The 18,169-nt window shown below is 50.2% G+C and overlaps 1 protein-coding gene across 7 annotated transcripts in view; it reads right to left on the bottom strand.

Annotated features, from left to right (window-relative positions):
- Nucleotides 1-18,169, bottom strand: part of LOC140404101 (uncharacterized) — a 214,929-nt gene that overhangs the window by 79,811 nt on the left and 116,949 nt on the right. For all 7 annotated transcript variants that reach the window (XM_072492512.1, XM_072492510.1, XM_072492509.1 and 4 more), the window contains one exon: nucleotides 12,180-12,300. In XM_072492512.1, the coding sequence (XP_072348613.1) occupies nucleotides 12,180-12,270 (91 nt within the window). In that variant the 5' untranslated portion in view covers nucleotides 12,271-12,300. The remainder of the gene's footprint in view (nucleotides 1-12,179; nucleotides 12,301-18,169) is intronic.

Below are 18,169 nucleotides of genomic sequence, written 5' to 3' on the forward strand. Positions count from 1 at the left end.
ACGCAGCGAGTGACACAAACAAGGCCATGAATGGGCGGCTGTGTTTTCCGAGTATTATTGAGAGACCAACACTGGCCACATACACAACGTCTCTGTATTCACACTGCGTATTTATCGTATGTCCTGTGTTTTTCTGTCTGGACTGTACGCAGGACAATGCTGTTCACTGTACCTCGGTACACGTGACAATAAATATAAATCAGGGGTGGCGCAGTGGTTATCACTGGGTCTAAACCTGGCCGGGGAGAGAGGGGATGTGCTGGGTGTGGGAGGACTGTGGGTGGGAGTGGGGGGGGGGGGGGGGGGTGAGAGAAGCGGCAGGACTGATCTGTTGCCAGGGAGGGGGGAGAAGGGGGAGGGGAGGGGGGTGGAGTGGGAGGGGAAGTGGAGAGGGGGAGGGAGAGGGAGTGGAGGGGAGGGGATGGAGAGAGCGGGAGGGGTTGGAAGGAGGGGAGGGGGTGGAGATGGTGGGCAGGGGATGGAGGGAGGGAGGGGGATGGGGGAAAGAGGGAGGGAGGGGGAGGGAGGGGGAGGGGGAAGAGGGAGGGGGAGGGGGAAGAGGGAGGGGGAGAGGGAGGGAGGGTGGGGAGGGGAGAGTGGGGAGGGAGGGGGTGGAGAGGGAGGGGGCGGAGAGGAGGGGGGAGAGGGGAGGGCTGGTGGTAAGGGAGGGACAGGGTATGGCGGTAGAGGGGTGGAGAGGGTGGAAGGGGGTGGAGAGGAGGGGGAGGGGATGGAGAGGAGGGGGAGGGGTTGGAGAGGGAGGAGGAGGGTGTGGGGAGGAGGGGGGCAGGGGGAGAGGGAGGGGGGAGAGGGAGGGGGGAGAAGGAGGGTGGAGAGGGAGAGGGAGGGGGAGAGGGAGGGAGGGAGAGGGAGGGGGAGAGGGAGGGGGGAAGAGGGAGGGGGGAAGAGGGAGGGAGGAAGAGGGAGGGGGAGAGGGAGGGGGGAAGAGGGAGGGGGAGAGGGAGGGGGAAGAGGGAGGGGGAAGAGGGAGGGGGAAGAGGGAGGGGGGAAGAGGGAGGGAGGAAGAGGGAGGGAGGGGGAAGAGGGAGGGGGAGAGGGAGGGGGAGAGGGAGGGGGAGAGGGAGGGGGAGGGGGAGGGGGAGGGGGAGAGGGAGGGGGAGGGGGAGGGGGAGGGGGAGGGGGAGAGGGAGGGGGAGAGGGAGGGGGAGAGGGAGGGGGAGAGGGAGGGGGAGAGGGAGGGGAGAGGGAGGGGGAGAGGGAGGGGAGAGGGAGGGGAGAGGGAGGGGGAGAGGGAGGGGAGGGGGAGGGGGAGGGGGAGAGGGAGGGGGAGAGGGAGGGGAGAGGGAGGGGGAGGGGGAGGGGGAGGGGGGGAGGGGGGAGAGGGAGGGGGAGGATGGGAGAGAGGAGGGGGAGAGGGAGGGGGCGAGGGGGGGAAGGACAGGGGTGAAGAGGGAGGGAGGGGGTGAGGGGGAGAGGGAGGGGGAGGGGGGGAGAGGGACAGGGGGTGAAGAGGGAGGGGAGAGGGGGTGAGGGTGGAGGGGAGGGCGGGTGGAGGGGGGGGTTGACGGGGAGGGGATTGTGCAGGCGGAGGGAGGAGGGGGTGGAGCCCTCTGGGTCCTGGTCCTGTGATTGATGCTCTCATTCGGTGTAGTGCCCATAAGGGAGGGGGGTGTAGCTCTGTTATTTAAGGATGTGGATGGTAAGGGAGGGGGGTGTAGCTCTGTTATTTAAAGATGTGGATGGTGAAAGGGGAGGGGGTGTGTAACTCTGTTATTTAAGGATTGTAGGATGAGGTAAGGGAGGGGGTGTAGCTCTGTTATTTAAGGATGTGGATGGTAAGGGCGGGTGGTGTAGCTCTGTTATTTAAGGATGTGGATGGTAAGGGAGGGGGTGTAGCTCTGTTATTTAGAGATGTGGATGGTAAGGGGAGGGGGTGTAGCTCTGTTATTTAAGGATGTGGATGGTAAGGGAGGGGGTGTAGCTCTGTTATTTAAGGATGTGGATGGTAAGGGAGGAGGTGTAGCTCTGTTATTTAAGGATGTGGATGGTAAGGGAGGAGGTGTAGCTCTGTTATTTAAGGATGTGGATGGTAAGGGAGGGGGTGTAGCTCTGTTATTTAAGGATGTGGATGGTAAGGGAGGGGGTGTAGCTCTGTTATTTAAGGATGTGGATGGTAAGGGACGGGGTGTAGCTCTGTTATTTAAGGATGTGGATGGTAAGGGAGGGGGTGTAGCTCTGTTATTTAAGGATGTGGATGGTAAGGGAGGGGGTGTAGCTCTGTTATTTAAGGATGTGGATGGTAAGGGGGGGGTGTAGCTCTGTTATTTAAGGATGTGGATGGTAAGGGAGGGGGTGTAGCTCTGTTATTTAAGGATGTGGATGGTAAGGGAGGGGGTGTAGCTCTGTTATTTAAGGATGTGGATGGTAAGGGAGGCGGTGTAGCTCTGTTATTTAAGGATGTGGATGGTAAGGGAGGAGGTGTAGCTCTGTTATTTAAGGATGTGGATGGTAAGGGAGGGGGTGTAGCTCTGTTATTTAAGGATGTGGATGGTAAGGGAGGGGGTGTAGCTCTGTTATTTAAGGATGTGGACGGTAAGGGGGGGGTGTAGCTCTGTTATTTAAGGATGTGGATGGTAAGGGAGGGGATGTAGCTCTGTTATTTAAGGATGTGGATGGTAAGGGAGGGGATGTAGCTCTGTTATTTAAGGATGTGGATGGTAAGGGGGGTGTAGCTCTGTTATTTAAGGATGTGGATGGTAAGGGAGGGGTGTAGCTCTGTTATTTAAGGATGTGGATGGTAAGGGAGGGGGTGTAACTCTGTTATTTAAGGATGTGGATGGTAAGGGAGGGGGTGTAGCTCTGTTATTTAAGGATGTGGATGGTAAGGGAGGGGGTGTAACTCTGTTATTTAAGGATGTGGATGGTAAGGGAGGGGGTGTAGCTCTGTTATTTAAGGATGTGGACGGTAAGGTGGGGGTGTAGCTCTGTTATTTCAGGATATGGATGGTAAGGGAGGGGGTGTAGCTCTGTTATTTAAGGATGTGGATGGTAAGGGAGAGGGTGTAACTCTGTTATTTAAGGATGTGGATGGTAAGGGAGGGGGTGTAGCTCTGTTATTTAAGGATGTGGATGGTAAGGGAGGGGGTGTAGCTCTGTTATTTAAGGATGTGGATGGTAAGGGAGGGGGTGTAGCTCTGTTATTTAAGGATGTGGATGGTAAGGGAGGGGGTGTAGCTCTGTTATTTAAGGATGTGGATGGTAAGGGAGGGGGTGTAGCTCTGTTATTTAAGGATGTGGATGGTAAGGGAGGAGGTGTAGCTCTGTTATTTAAGGATGTGGATGGTAAGGGGGGGGGTGTAACTCTGTTATTTAAGGATGTGGATGGTAAGGGAGGGGGTGTAGCTCTGTTATTTAAGGATGTGGATGGTAAGGGGGGGGTGTAACTCTGTTATTTAAGGATGTGGATGGTAAGGGAGGGGGTGTAGCTCTGTTATTTAAGGATGTGGATGGTAAGGGAGGGGGTGTAACTCTGTTATTTAAGGATGTGGATGGTAAGGGAGGTGGTGTAGCTCTGTTATTTAAGGATGACATCCGGGCAACAGTAAGGGATGACATCGGTGCTATGGAGGATAAGGTTGAATCCATTTGGGTGGAAATCAGGAATAGTAAAGCGAAAAGATCACTGATGGGAGTAATCTATAGGCCACCAAATAGTAACATTATGGTGGGGCAGGCAATAAACAAAGAAATAACGGATGCATATAGAAATGGTACAGCAGTTATCATGGGGGATTTTAATCTACATGTCGATTGGTTTAACCAGGTCGGTCAAGGCAGCCTTGAGGAGGAGTTTATAGAATGTATCCGCGATAGTTTCCGAAAACAGTATGTAATGGAACCTACGAGGGAACAAGCGGTCCTAGATCTGGTCCTGTGTAATGAGACAGGATTGATTAATGATCTCATAGTTAGGGATCCTCTCGGAAGGAGCGATCACAATATGGTGGAATTACAAATACAGATGGAGGGTGAGAAGGTAAAATCAAACATTAGTGATTTGTGCTTAAACAAAGGAGATTACAATGGGATGAGAGAAGAACTAGCTAAGGTAGACTGGGAGCAAAGACTTTATGGTGAAACAGTTGAGGAACAGTGGAAAACCTTCCAAGCGATTTTTCACAGTGCTCAGCAAAAGTTTATACCAACAAAAAGGAAGGATACAAATATTACAACTTTCTTTTTACTGATTTGTATTGAAATTTACTTCTCTTTGCATTGTTACAGAGTTCAAGTTTATGGCGTTCTGTGTTGCGACGGTTAAATGTTATGTTAGTGAATTGTAGGGGTTGGATTGTTGAGTTTGTTTTGGTGTTTCTTTCTCTGGGACTGGGCGGAAGGGGGCGATAGGTATTGGCGGGGGGGAGCCACCTGCGCTAGCTAACTAGAGTCAGTTAGTGAACGGGGGTGAGGTGAGAGGAGGACTGCGGACGTTGGAGCCTGGATAGCAGGCTTCAATGGGCCTACGAGGCGAGCAAGAGGGGGTGGAGGGAGGGATGTTGGGGGATGTTTTTGAAGGGGGGTTCTTGGGAGGGGGAGAAGGGGTTCGATGTTAACAATGGAAAGGGGCGGGTCAGGCTTATGGGGCAGGGCCCGGTGGTATGGTGATGGTGGATAAGAAAGGTGGGGGGGGCGGGTGAGAGACCCCCAGTAAGGATAATCACGTGGAACGTGAGGGGTCTAGGAGGTCCGGTCAAGAGGTCAAGGGTGCTTGCGCATCTTAAAAGTTTGAAAGCCGATGTAGCAATGCTGCAGGAGACTCACTTGAGGGTGAAGGACCAGGTGAGACTTAAAAAGGGCTGGGCTAGCCAAGTGTTTCACTCCGGATTTGATGGAAGGGCTCGAGGGGTAGCGGTGCTGGTCAGCAAAAGGGTACGCTTCCAGATGGAGAAGGTGGTGGCAGATTAGGGGGTAGATATGTGATTTTGACAGGGGCGCTGGAGGGGAGATTAGTGGCGCTGTTAAGTGTTTACGGTCCCAATTGGGACGATGTGGGATTCGCGAGGAAGGTGGTTGGGGCTATTCCCGACTTAGACACGCATGAGCTGACTGTGGGGGGAGACTGGAACCTGGTGCAGGAGCCAAGGTTGGACAGATCACGGCCGTGCTTGCTGGTCCCATCAGGGGGGGGGGCGAAGGCGCTGGCTGGGCTAATGGTGGAAATGGGAGGGGTGGACCCTTGGACGTTCCTGCACCCAAGGGAACGGGAGTATTCGTTTTTCTCAGCGGTCCATAAGGTATACTCGCGGATCGGCTTTTTTGTGGTGGGGAAGGCTTTGCTGGCTGGAGTCAAGGGGTCGGAATACTCTGCAATTGCAGTGTCAGATCACGCTCCACATTGGGTGGATATGGTGCTGGAGAAGGGGGCAGCGCAGAGACCGGGGTGGAAACTGGATGTGGGGCTTTTGGGGAACCAAGTATTCTGTGAGAAAATTGAAAAGGTAATTAAGGAATACGTAGGTTTCAATTGTACGGGTGAGGTGTCGAAGGCAGTCGTCTGGGAGGCTCTAAAGGCGGTGGTGAGAGGTGAGGTAATTTTGTTTAAGGCTAGGGTGGCTAAGGAGGAGAGGTTGGAGCGGCATAGGGTAATAGATGAGATGTTGGAGGTAGATAGGAGGTATGCAGAGGAGGGGGACCCGGCGAAGCTGGAAAAGAGGAAGGAACTACAGGCGAGCTTCGACCGACTGTCCACCAGGAAGACGGTGCGCCAACTGAGACGAGCAAGGGGTGCAGTTTATGAACATGGAGATAAGGCGGGTATGTTAGCAGGTCAGCTCCGGAGGGAGGCAGCGGCAAGGGAAATTCTTCAGGTGAAGGATAGGGCAGGGAAGTTGGTGGTGGCCCCAGTGCTGATTAACAAGGTTTTTGAGGAGTTTTATGAGAGGCTGTACAAGTCAGAGCCACCCGGGGGAGACCGTGAGGTGCAGGAATTTCTGGATGGGTTGGAGTACCCGAGGCTAGGGGAGGGGGACAGGGCGACATTAGAAGGAGCAATGGTGGAGCAGGAGATAAAGGATGCGATTGGGAGGATGCAGTCGGGGAAGGTGGCAGGGCCGGATGGGTTTCCGGTGGAATATTATAAAAAATTCAAGGATAAGCTGGCACCCCTGATGGTGGGGATGTTTGAGGAGGCGATAGGGAAGGGGGTGTTGCCGCAAACCTTGGGGCAGGCGTCGATTTCACTGTTGCTAAAAAAAGATAAGGATCCGACGGAGTGTGGGTCGTATCGGCCCATATCACTTCTGAATGTGGACGCAAAAGTGTTGGCGAAGGTACCGGCGGGTAGGCTGGAGGAGTGCCTTCCGAAGGTGATAGGGGAGGATCAGACGGGGTTTGTGAAAGGGAGGCAGCTGTTTTCGAACATTAGGAGGGTTTTGAACGTTGTTATGGCACCGGCGGAAAGAAAGGAAACAGAGGTAGTTGTGGCATTGGACGCCGAGAAGGCGTTTGATCGGGTAGAATGGGGGATACCCGATGGCAGTGCTGGAGCGGTTTGGGATTGGACCAAGGTTTGTGAACTGGGTAAAGCTATTATTTAAGGAGCCGAAGGCGAGTGTCCGCACAAATAATATCAGTTAGAGATACTTTTCTCTCCACCGTGGGACGAGACAGGGATGTCCTATGTCCCCCCTGCTGTTTGCACTTGCGATTGAGCCGTTGGCCATCGCATTGAGAAGTTCGGGAGCATGGAAAGGAATAGTGCGGGGGGGGGATAGAGCATAGGGTGTCCTTATATGCCGACGACTTGCTGCTGTATGTGTCGGAGCCGAGTGCGTCGATATTGGAGCTACTGCGGGTATTTGGGTCTTTCTCAGGGTACAAGTTGAACCTGGACAAGAGCGAGTACTTTGTGGTGTCTCGGCCGGGGGTGGGGGCAGGGGTGGGGGGGCTGCCATTCCGTAGAGCAGGGACTCATTTTAGGTATCTGGGGGTGCAGGTTGCCCGGGAGTGGGGGAGGCTTCGCAGGTACAACATCACTAGTTTGGTGGGGAGAGTGAAAGTCGATCTGGCAAGGTGGGACGGCCTTCCTCTGTCACTGGCAGGTCGGGTACAGGCGGTTAAAATGAATGTGTTGCCGCGATTCCTGTTTATTTTTCAATGCCTACCGATTTTCCTGCCAAAGACTTTTTTCAGGGAGATTGAGGGAAGGATTACCTCATTGTATGGGGAGGGAAAGTGGCCAGAGTGAGAAAGGTGCTGCGACAGAGGGGAAGGCAGGCAGGGGGTTTGGGTCTCCCGAACTTGTAGTACTACTACTGGGCGGCGAATGTGGAGAAAGTGCGGAGCTGGGTCAGAGGGGTGGATTCTCAGTGGGTCAGAATGGAGGAGCGTTTGTGCAGGGGGTCGGGGCTGAAGGCACTTGCAACAGCGCCGCTCCCGATAGCTCCAGGGAAATATTCAGGGAGTCCGGTAATAATAGCTTCATTGAAAATCTGGAGGCAATTTCGCCAACACTTCGGGTTGGGTTTAGGGTCAAGGGAAATGCCGATTCGGGGGAACCACAGATTTGAGCCAGGGAGGTGGGATGGAAGTTTTCGGAAATGGGAAGAGAAGGGGATTAAGACGCTAAAAGATTTGTTTCTTCGGGGTCGGTTTGCAGGATTGAGGGAGCTGGAAGCGAAGTATGGGCTAGAGCAGGGAGAAGGGTTTAGGTACATGCAGGTTCGGGATTTTGCCAGGAAGGAGATACAGAGCTTCCCAGAGGACCCGGCCTCCACATTGCTGGAGGAGGTGTTGACGACAAGGGGACTGGAGAAGGGGGCAGTGTCAGCGGTGTACGGAGCTATTCTGGAAGAGGATAAGGCACCACTGGAAGGGATCAAAGCAAAGTGGGAGGAAGAGCTGGGAGAGGTTATAGAGGAGGGGGTCTGGTGTGAGGTGCTCCGGAGAGTGAATGCCTCCACCTCATGTGCGAGGTTGGGGCTGATACAGCTGAAGGTGGTATACAGAGCACACCTCACGAGGGCGAGGATGAGCCGATTTTTGAAGGAGTAGAGGATGTGTGTGAGCGGTGCGGGGGCGGGGGGGGGGGGGGGGGGCGAATCACATTCATATGTTTTGGTCCTGTCCAAAGCTAGAGGAGTACGGGAAGGAGGTGTTTAGGGTAATTTCCAAGGTGGTGCGTGTGAAACTGGACCCGGGTCCCCAGGAGGCCATATTCGGGGTGTCGGACCAGCCAGGGTTGGAAACGGGAGCGGAGGCAGATATCATAGCCTTCGCCTCGTTGATCACCCGAAGGCGGATCCTGCTGGGATGGAGAGCAGCCTCTCCACCCAGTGCCCTGGCGTGGCGGGGGGACCTGTTGGAATACTTGACCCTTGAGAAGGTTAAGTTCGAACTGAGGGGAAGCTCGGAGGGGTTCTACAAGTCATGGGCACTATTTATTATGCACTTTTAAGAACTGGATAACATCGAACATTAGTTGGGGGGGTGGGGTGGGGGGAAGGGGGGCTGTGTAGATTAAGGGTGACTATGGGTAATCCCTGATTCCTTTTTGGCATTTGTTTATGTAAACATGTGGGCTGATGTTTGGGGGTTGGTGGGCGGATGGGAGCGTTGTTATTATGGGGATTGACATATTTTGCTGATTATTGTTTATTGTTGATGGGTGTAAATGTGGGAGAAAATGTGAAAAAGGAGAATAAAAAAAAATTTCCAAAAAGGATGGTAGAAAGAGGCAAAATCGACCGTGGATATCTAAGGAAATAAGGGAGAGTATCAAATTGAGGGAAAATGCATACAAAGTGGCAAAGATTAGTGGATTGGGAAATCTCGGGGGGGGGGGGGTGCAGGAAACAAGCTATATCTGATAGGTAAAAGGATCATTGATTTAGCCATTTTGATGTAAATATTAAAGCCCAGTTCAAAATTCATTTTTAAAATGGATCCTATCATAAGACTGCAAACACAACCTCAGATTTCAAAAGCGTATAGCTTGCAATAATAAAAGCATGGATTTGAAACATTTGCAGTCTAACTAGAAGCAAATGAAATAATTCTACTGAAGGTGAAAATGAGCACCATCGTTAACATGAATCTACCATTGTTCAAAATGTGAATAGTATAGCAGTCAGCAAATACCAGACCTGCTAATAAGTGTAAGTTACATTCCAACACACGGAAAACACCCAAAGATACAACATAGTCATATCTATGTTGCACATTGATGATTGACAACTAACCATCCAATCAAATGCATTTGAGACTCATCCAAGCCCTTTAGCACATTACAAGGGTAGGAACAGATGGATTCAGATTGATAACATTTTCCTCAAAGATAGAGGTCCGGGCAGCCATTTTCATTCCGGGATCACTCTATCATTTATCTAACGACTCGCGATCCTTATTTCGTATTTCCATATTTCTATTCTAACTCTTAAGTCCGCGCAAGCTGTTTGCTTTGAGCAAGAAACCATTACTGTATTCTTGAAAGTTCAATTTGTTTATACGCTAAGTTTAATTATATCTCTTAAAGTCTTCTGCTGGCAGGGGCTTTACTGAGAATATTTGATTTGTAACCACAAGAAGATTTCAAACTCTCAATTATAATCAATAGACACAATAAAAATTTCATTTCGCAGCCGAGACGTGTAGCTTAAATTTCTACTTTGTTAAGTGTATACGAGACTATACTTAACCACGGGTAGATTTCGTCAGGGGGCAACAGAAAGATACTAAAAAAGCTATAAAGAAGAGTAAGATCGATTATGAGAGTAAACTTGCTCAGAATATAAAAATAGATAGTAAAAGTTTCTACAAATATATAAAACAAAAAAGAGTGGCTGAGGTAAATATTGCTCTTTCGAGGATGAGAAGGGAGATTTAATAATGGGAGATGAGGAAATGGCTGAGGAACTGAACAGATTTTTTGGGTCGGTCTTCACAGTGGAAGACACAAATAACATGCCAGTGACTGATGGAAATGAGGCTATGACAGGTGAGGACCTTGAGAGGATTGTTATCACCAAGGAGGTAGTGATGGGCAAGCTAATGGGGCTAAAGGTAGACAAGTCTCCTGGCCCTGATGGAATGCATCCCAGAGTGCTAAAAGAGATGGCTAGGGAAATTGCAAATGGACTAGTGATAATTTACCAAAATTCACTAGACTCTGGGGTGGTCCCAGCGGATTGGAAATTAGCAAACGTGACACCACTGTTTAAAAAAGGAGGTAGGCAGAAAACGGGTAGAACAAAGAACAAAGAAAAGTACAGCAGAGGAACAGGCCCTTCGGCCCTCCAAGCCTGCGCAGACCATGCTGCCCGTCTAAACTAAAATCTTCTGCACGTCCGGTGTCCGTATCCCTCTATTCCCATCCTATTCATGTATTTGTCAAGACACCCCTTAAATGTCACTATCGTCCCTGCTTCCACCACCTCCTCCGGTAACGAGTTTGAGGCACCCACTACCCTCTGCATACTCTCGTACATCTCCTCGAAACCTTGCCCCTCGCACCTTCTTAAACAGAGGAACAACATTGGCTATTCTCCAGTCCTCCGGGACATCACCTGAAGACAGTGAGGATCCAAAAATTTCTGGCAAGGCCTCAGCAATTTCCTCTCTTGCCTCCTTCAATATTCTGGGGTAGATCCCATCAGGCCCTGGGGACTTATCTACCTTGTTATTTTTCAAGACACCCAACGCCTCGCCTTTTTGGATCTCAATATGACCCAGGCTATCTACACACCCTTCTCCAGACTCAACATCCACCAATTCCTTCTCTTTGGTAATACTGATGCAAAGATGAATACTGATGCAAAGGGTAATTATAGGCCAGTTAGCTTAACTTCGGTAGTAGGGAAGATGCTGGAGTCTATCATCAAGGAAGAATTAGCGAGGCATATGGATGGAAATTATCCCATTGGACAGACACAGCATGGGTTCATAAAGGGCAGGTCGTGCCTAACTAATTACCAGTGTGGTAGATAATGGGGAGCCAATGGATGTGGTCTATCTGGATTGCCAGAAAGCCTTTGACAAGGTACCACACAAAAGGTTGCTGCATAAGATAAAGATGCATGGCATTAAGGGGAAAGTAGTAGCATGGATAGAGGATTGGTTAATTAATAGAAAGCAAAGAGTGGGGATTAATGGGTGTTTCTATGCAATCAGTAGCTAGTGGTGTCCCTCAGGGATCAGTGTTGGGCCCACAATTTACATAGACGATTTGGAGTTGGAGACCAAGTGCAATGTGTCCAAGTTTGCAGACGACACTAAGATGAGTGGTAAAGCAAAAAGGGCAGAGGATACTGGAAGTCTGCAGAGGGATTTGGATAGGCTAAGTGAATGGGCTAGGGTCTGGCAGATGGAATACAATGTTGACAAATGTGAGGTTATCCATTTTGGTAGGAATAACAGCAAAAGGGATTATTATTTGAATGATAAAATATTAAAACATGCTGCTGTGCAGAGAGACCTGGGTGTGCTAGTGCATGAGTCGCAAAATGTTGGTTTACAGGTGCAACAGGTGATTAAGAAGGCAAATGGAATTTTGTCATTCGTTGCTAGAGGAATGGAGTTTAAGACTAGGGAGGTTATGCTGCAATTGTATAAGGTGTTAGTGAGGCTACACCTGGAGTAGTGTGTTCAGTTTTGGTCTCCTTACTTGAGAAAGGACGTACTGGCACTGGAGGGTGTGCAGAGGAGATTCACTAGGTTAATCCCAGAGCTGAGGGGGTTGGATTACGAGGAGAAGTTGAGTAGACTAGGATTGTACTCGTTGGAATTTAGAAGGATGAGGGGGGATCTTATAGAAACATATAAGATTATGAAGGGAATAGATAGGATAGATGCGGGCAGGTTGTTTCCACTGGCGGGTGAAAGCAGAACTAGGGGGCATAGCCTCAAAATAAGGGGAGGTCGATTTAGGACTGAGTTTAGGAGGAACTTCTTCACCCAAAGGGTTATGAATCTATGGAATTCCTTGCCCAGTGAAGCAGTAGAGGCTCCTTCATTAAATGTTTTTAAGATAAAGATAGATAGTTTTTTGAAGAATAAAGGGATTAAGGGTTATGGTGTTCGGGCCGGAAAGTGGAGCTGAGTCCACAAAAGATCAGCCATGATCTCATTGAATGGTGGAGCAGGCTCGAGGGGCCAGATGGCCGACTCCTGCTCCTAGTTCTTATGTTCTTAATTCACGCTTTTCCCTCCAGTTCTTGGCTCACCTGCGGGAAATAATTTTGATCCATCGCAGCTCCAAGCGTGACGCTCGACTAGTCTCTGAGGAAAGAGATTGCCACAGACGGGGCACTCCATGCCGGAATTCTGCTGCTTCTCCAGTGGTTACTGTGAACGAGAGAAAATTGGTGGGCGGGTTTTTAAAAGTATATTTATCAGAATTTTAAATTTTAGAAACAGATCGAAGAAAGTTACAAAATAATCCACCAATACGAACATCACACTCAACAATCCAAAAACCTAGAGAAAGTCTGCAGAGAGGCCATCTCGAAGGGGAAGTTATCAACTCATCCGAAACACATCCCAAACAAATCCCAAACACAACCCAAACACATCCCAAACACAACCCAAACACATCCCAAACACAACCCAAACACATACCAAACACATCCCAAACACAACCCAAACACATCGTAAACACATCCCAAACACAACTAAACACAACCCAACCACATCCCAAACATAACCCAAACACATCCCAAACACAACCCAAACACATCGTAAACACAACCCAAACACATCCCAAACAAATCCCAAACACAACCCAAACACATCCCAAACACAACTAAACACAACCCAACCACATCCCAAACATAACCCAAACATAACCCAAACACAACCCAAACACATCCCAAACACATCGTAAACACATCCCAAACACAACCCAAACACATCCCAAACACATCCCAAACACAACCCAAACACATCCCAAACACAACTAAACACAACCCAACCACATCCCAAACATAACCCAAACACAACCCAAACACAACCCAAACACATCCCAAACACAACCCAAACACATCCCAAACACATCCCAAACACAACCAAACCCCCATCCAGGTCTGGAACAGAAACAGTATCGATAAGGGCAGCACGGTGGCTCAGTGATTAGCACTGCTGCCTCACGGCGCTGAGGTCCTGGGTTTGAATCCAGGCTCTGGGTCACTGTCTGTGTGGACTTTGCACATTCTCCCCGTGTCTGCGTGGGTCTCACCCCCACAACCCAAAGATGTGCAGGGCAGGTGGATTGGCCGCGCTAAATTGCCCCTTAATTGGAAAAAATATTTGGGTACTCTAAATTTATTTCATAAAAACAGAACTAGAATTCCCATCGGGGAGAGAAAAGCCCAGAACTTGCAGATAGACCTCAGGACCCAGCCAGGTCCGGACCCGTACACCGTGCGTGGAGGGACCATAAACTAAAGGGGAATAGATTACTCAACCGACAAGCAGATAACACCCCCCCAACAGGATATTCGCAAATCCCAGAGTGACGCTGATCATTCAGGTCCGAGTCGGGGGGGCGGGGGTAAACTCCCCCTTAAAAGGATGCCGTGGGAAGGAGAGCCAAGACCCCGGTACAGGCAACCCACACAGACACGGGGAGAACGTGGTGACCCAAGTCGGGAATCGAACCCGGGACCCTGGAGCTGTGAAGCAACAGTGCTAACCACTGTGCTACCGTGCCGCCCACAGGGGCACAGACAGACGCTTCTGTGGCCGCAAGCGCGAATCAAGAATGGTACGTTGCCTGGTGCCAGGATCTGGGATGTCACGGAGCGACTGCAGGGCATTCTGGGAAGGAAAGGTGAACAGCCAGTGGTCATGGTTCACACTGGTACCAACGACATGGATAAACCGAGGGAGGAGGGCCAGCAAGGTGAGGACAGGAAGTTAGGAGATAACCTAAAATACAGGACTTCAAACGCAGTAATCTCAGGATTACTCCCAGTTCCACGCGGTAGAGAGAACAGCAAGAGGAGGATAGATCAGAGGGACACGTGACTGGAGAGATGGTGTTCAGTATTCCCGAGGTACTGGGACTGGTTCTGGGGAAGATGGAACCTGTACAAACCGGAGTAGTTTCACCCAGGCAGAGCTGGGACCAATGTCCTAGCGGGGGCTTTAGCTAGTTCTATTGGGGAATATTTAAACTAGTGTGGCAGGGGAATGGGATCCCAGGAGTAGGATCCGATAGGTCAAACTCAGATCAGGAAAATGGAGGGAGAGCTTTAGCCAGTGATGTAGAAGATGTCGTGATAGACTCGGAATTACAGGAGAATTGTCCAGCAAGGGAAAATGGTAAGTTTAAACTGTTTGTACTTCAATGCAAGGAGAATTACAAACAAGGTGGATGAGTTAAGAGCTCAGGTAGACACATGGCAACAAGATGACATTGCTATAACGCAAACCTGGTTAAAGGAGGGGAAAACCGGCAGCGGAATTCTCCTGGTACATAGTTTTCAGGCAGAGTAGAAAAAGGAGGGGGAGTCGCAGTACTGGTTAAAGAATAAATTCCAGTTGTGAGAAGGGGTGAAATACTAAACGGGGCAACAAACAAGGCTTTTTGGGTTGAACTTAAAAATAAAAATGGGGCAGTCACACGACAGGGAATCTACGACAGACCCCCAAAAAGTGAAAAGGAGAAAGAAGAACAAATATGTCGGCAAATCTCTGCCGGTAAGAACGGTGATAACACTCCGAGACTGCAACCATCCCAATATCAACTGGGAATTAAACAATATGAGGGGAACTGAGGGAGAAAGATTCACGCAGTGTGTCAGGAAAATGTTTTCACCCAATTAGTGACAAGCCCACTGAGAGGAGATGCAATTCTAGGGCAGCACGGTAGCATTGTGGATAGCACAATTGCTTCACAGCTCCAGGGTCCCAGGTTCGATTCCGGCTTGGGTCACTGTCTGTGCGGAGTCTGCACATCCTCCCCGTGTGTGCGTGATCCCAATTCAGTTAGGTTCAGTATTACCATGGAAACGGACAGAGATAAAGCAGGAGTAAAAATGTTGAACTGGGGGAAGGCAGATTTTGCAGAATGAGAAAGGACTTGGCTGAGGTGGACTGGACAGCCCGGCTAGAGGGTAAACCAGTGGGACTGGACAGGCCGGCTAGAGGGTAAACCAGTGGGACTGGACAGCCCGGCTAGAGGGTAAACCAATGGGACTGGACAGCCCGGCTAGAGGGTAAACCAGTGGGACTGGACAGCCCGGCTAGAGGGTAAACCAATGGGACTGGACAGCCCGGCTAGAGGGTAAACCAGTGGGAAGCACTAAAACGAGAAATTCCAAATGTATGAATGAGATATGTCTCCACCAACAATAAGAGTGGTACTGACAAATATGGATCCCCCTGGTTGTCTAGAGGAACACAGGGGAAGATCAGACAGAAAAGAAAGCCTACATCAGGCATCAAAAACTAAGCACTGCAGAGAGCCCAGACAGGTATAGAATGCACTGCAGATAGCCCAGACAGGTATAGAAAGCACTGCAGATAGCCCAGACAGGTATAGACTGCACTGCAGATAGCCCAGACAGGTATGGGAAGCACTGCCGATAGCCCAGACAGGTATAGAACGCACTGCAGATTGCCCAGACAGGTATAGGAAGCACAGCAGAGAGCCCAGACAGGTATAGAATGCACTGCAGATAGCCCAGGCAGGTATAGAATGCACTGCAGATAGCCCAGACAGGTATAGAAAGCACTGCAGATAGCCCAGACAGGAATAGACTGCACTGCAGATAGCCCAGACAGGTACAGAATGCACTGCAGATAGCCCAGAGAGGTATAGGAAGCACTGCAGATAGCCCAGACAGGTATAGACTGCACTGCAGATAGCCCAGACAGGTATAGAATGCACTGCAGATAGCCCAGGCAGGTATAGAATGCACTGCAGATAGCCCAGACAGGTATAGAAAGCACTGCAGATAGCCCAGACAGGAATAGACTGCACTGCAGATAGCCCAGACAGGTACAGAATGCACTGCAGATAGCCCAGACAGGTATAGAATGCACTGCAGATAGCCAGACAGGTATAGAATGCACTGCAGATAGCACAGACAGGTATAGAATGCACTGCAGATAGCCCAGACAGGTATAGGCTGCACTGCAGATAGCCCAGAGAGGTATAGGAAGCACTGCAGATAGCCCAGACAGGTATAGACTGCACTGCAGATAGCCCAGACAGGTATAGAATGCACTGCAGATAGCCCAGACAGGTATAGAATGCACTGCAGATAGCCCAGACAGGTATAGAATGCACTGCAGATAGCCCAGACAGGTATAGAATGCACTGCAGATAGCCCAGACAGGTATAGAATGCACTGCAGATAGCCCAGACAGGAAGAGGCTGCACTGCAGATAGCCCAGAGAGGTATAGGAAGCACTGCAGATAGCCCAGACAGGTATAGAATGCACTGCAGATAGCCCAGACAGGTATAGAATGCACTGCAGATAGCCCAGAGAGGTATAGGAAGCACTGCAGATAGCCCAGACAGGTATAGAATGCACTGCAGATAGCCCAGACAGGTATAGGCTGCACTGCAGATAGCCCAGACAGGTATAGAATGCACTGCAGATAGCCCAGACAGGTATAGGCTACACTGCAGAGAGCCCAGACAGGTATAGAATGCACTGCAGATAGCCCAGACAGGTATAGGCTACACTGCAGAGAGCCCAGACAGGTATAGAATGCACTGCAGATAGGCCAGACAGGTATAGACTGCACTGCAGATAGCCCACACAGGTAAAGGATGCACTGCAGATAGCCCAGACAGGTATAGGAAGCACTGCAGGTAGCCCAGACAGGTATAGGATGCACTGCAGATAGCACAGACAGGTATAGAATGCACTGCAGATAGCCCAGAGAGGTATAGAATGCACTGCAGATAGCCCAGACAGGTAAAGGATGCACTGCAGATAGCACAGACAGGTATAGGAAGCACTGCAGATAGCCCAGACAGGTATAGGATGCACTGCAGATAGCACAGACAGGTATAGAATGCACTGCAGATAGCCCAGAGAGGTATAGGAAGCACTGCAGATAGCCCAGACAGGTATAGAATGCACTGCAGATAGCCCAGACAGGTATAGGAAGCACAGCAGACAGCCCAGACAGGTATAGAATGCACTGCAGATAGCCCAGACAGGTATAGGAAGCACTGCAGATAGCCCAGACAGGTATAGAATGCACTGCAGATAGCCCAGACAGGTGTAGAAAGCGCTGCAAATAGCCCAGACAGGTATAGAATGCATTGCAGATAGCCCAGACAGGTATAGGATGCACTGCAAATAGCCCAGACAGGTATAAAATGCACTGCAGATAGCCCAGAGAGGTATAGGAAGCACTGCAGGTAGCCCAGACAGGTATAGAATGCACTGCAGATAGCCCAGACAGGTATAGGAAGCACAGCAGACAGCCCAGACAGGTATAGAAGAACTGCAGATAGCCCAGACAGGTATAGGAAGCACTGCAGATAGCCCAGACAGGTATAGAAGAACTGCAGATAGCCCAGACAGGTATAGAATGCACGGCAGGTAGCCCAGACAGGTATAGGAAGCACTGCAAATAGCCCAGACAGGTCTAGAATGCATTGCAGATAGACCAGACAGGTATAGGAAGCACTGCAGATAGCCCAGACAGGTATAGAATGCACTGCAGATAGGCCAGGCAGGTGTAGAAAGCACTGCAAATAGCCCAGACAGGTATAGAATGCATTGCAGATAGCCCAGACAGGTATAAGAAGCACTGCAGATAGCCCAGACAGGTATAGGAAGCACTGCAGATAGCCCAGACAGGTATAGAATGCACTGCAGATAGCCCAGACAGGTATAGGAAGCACTGCAAATAGCCCAGACAGGTATAGAATGCATTGCAGATAGCCCAGACAGGTATAGGAAGCACTGCAGATAGCCCAGACAGGTATAGAATGCACTGCAGATAGCCCAGACAGGTATAGGAAGCACTGCAGATAGCCCAGACAGGTATAGGAAGCACTGCAAATAGCCCAGACAGGTATAGAATGCATTGCAGATAGCACAGACAGGTATAGGAAGCACTGCAGATAGCCCAGACAGGTATAGAATGCACTGCAGATAGCCCAGACAGGTATAGAATGCACTGCAGATAGCCCAGACAGGTATAGAATGCACTGCAGATAGCCCAGACAGGTATAGAATGCAC

The sequence above is a fragment of the Scyliorhinus torazame genome, chromosome 29 (assembly GCF_047496885.1).
Source record: "Scyliorhinus torazame isolate Kashiwa2021f chromosome 29, sScyTor2.1, whole genome shotgun sequence".
In the NCBI taxonomy this organism is placed as follows: Eukaryota; Metazoa; Chordata; class Chondrichthyes; order Carcharhiniformes; family Scyliorhinidae; genus Scyliorhinus; species Scyliorhinus torazame.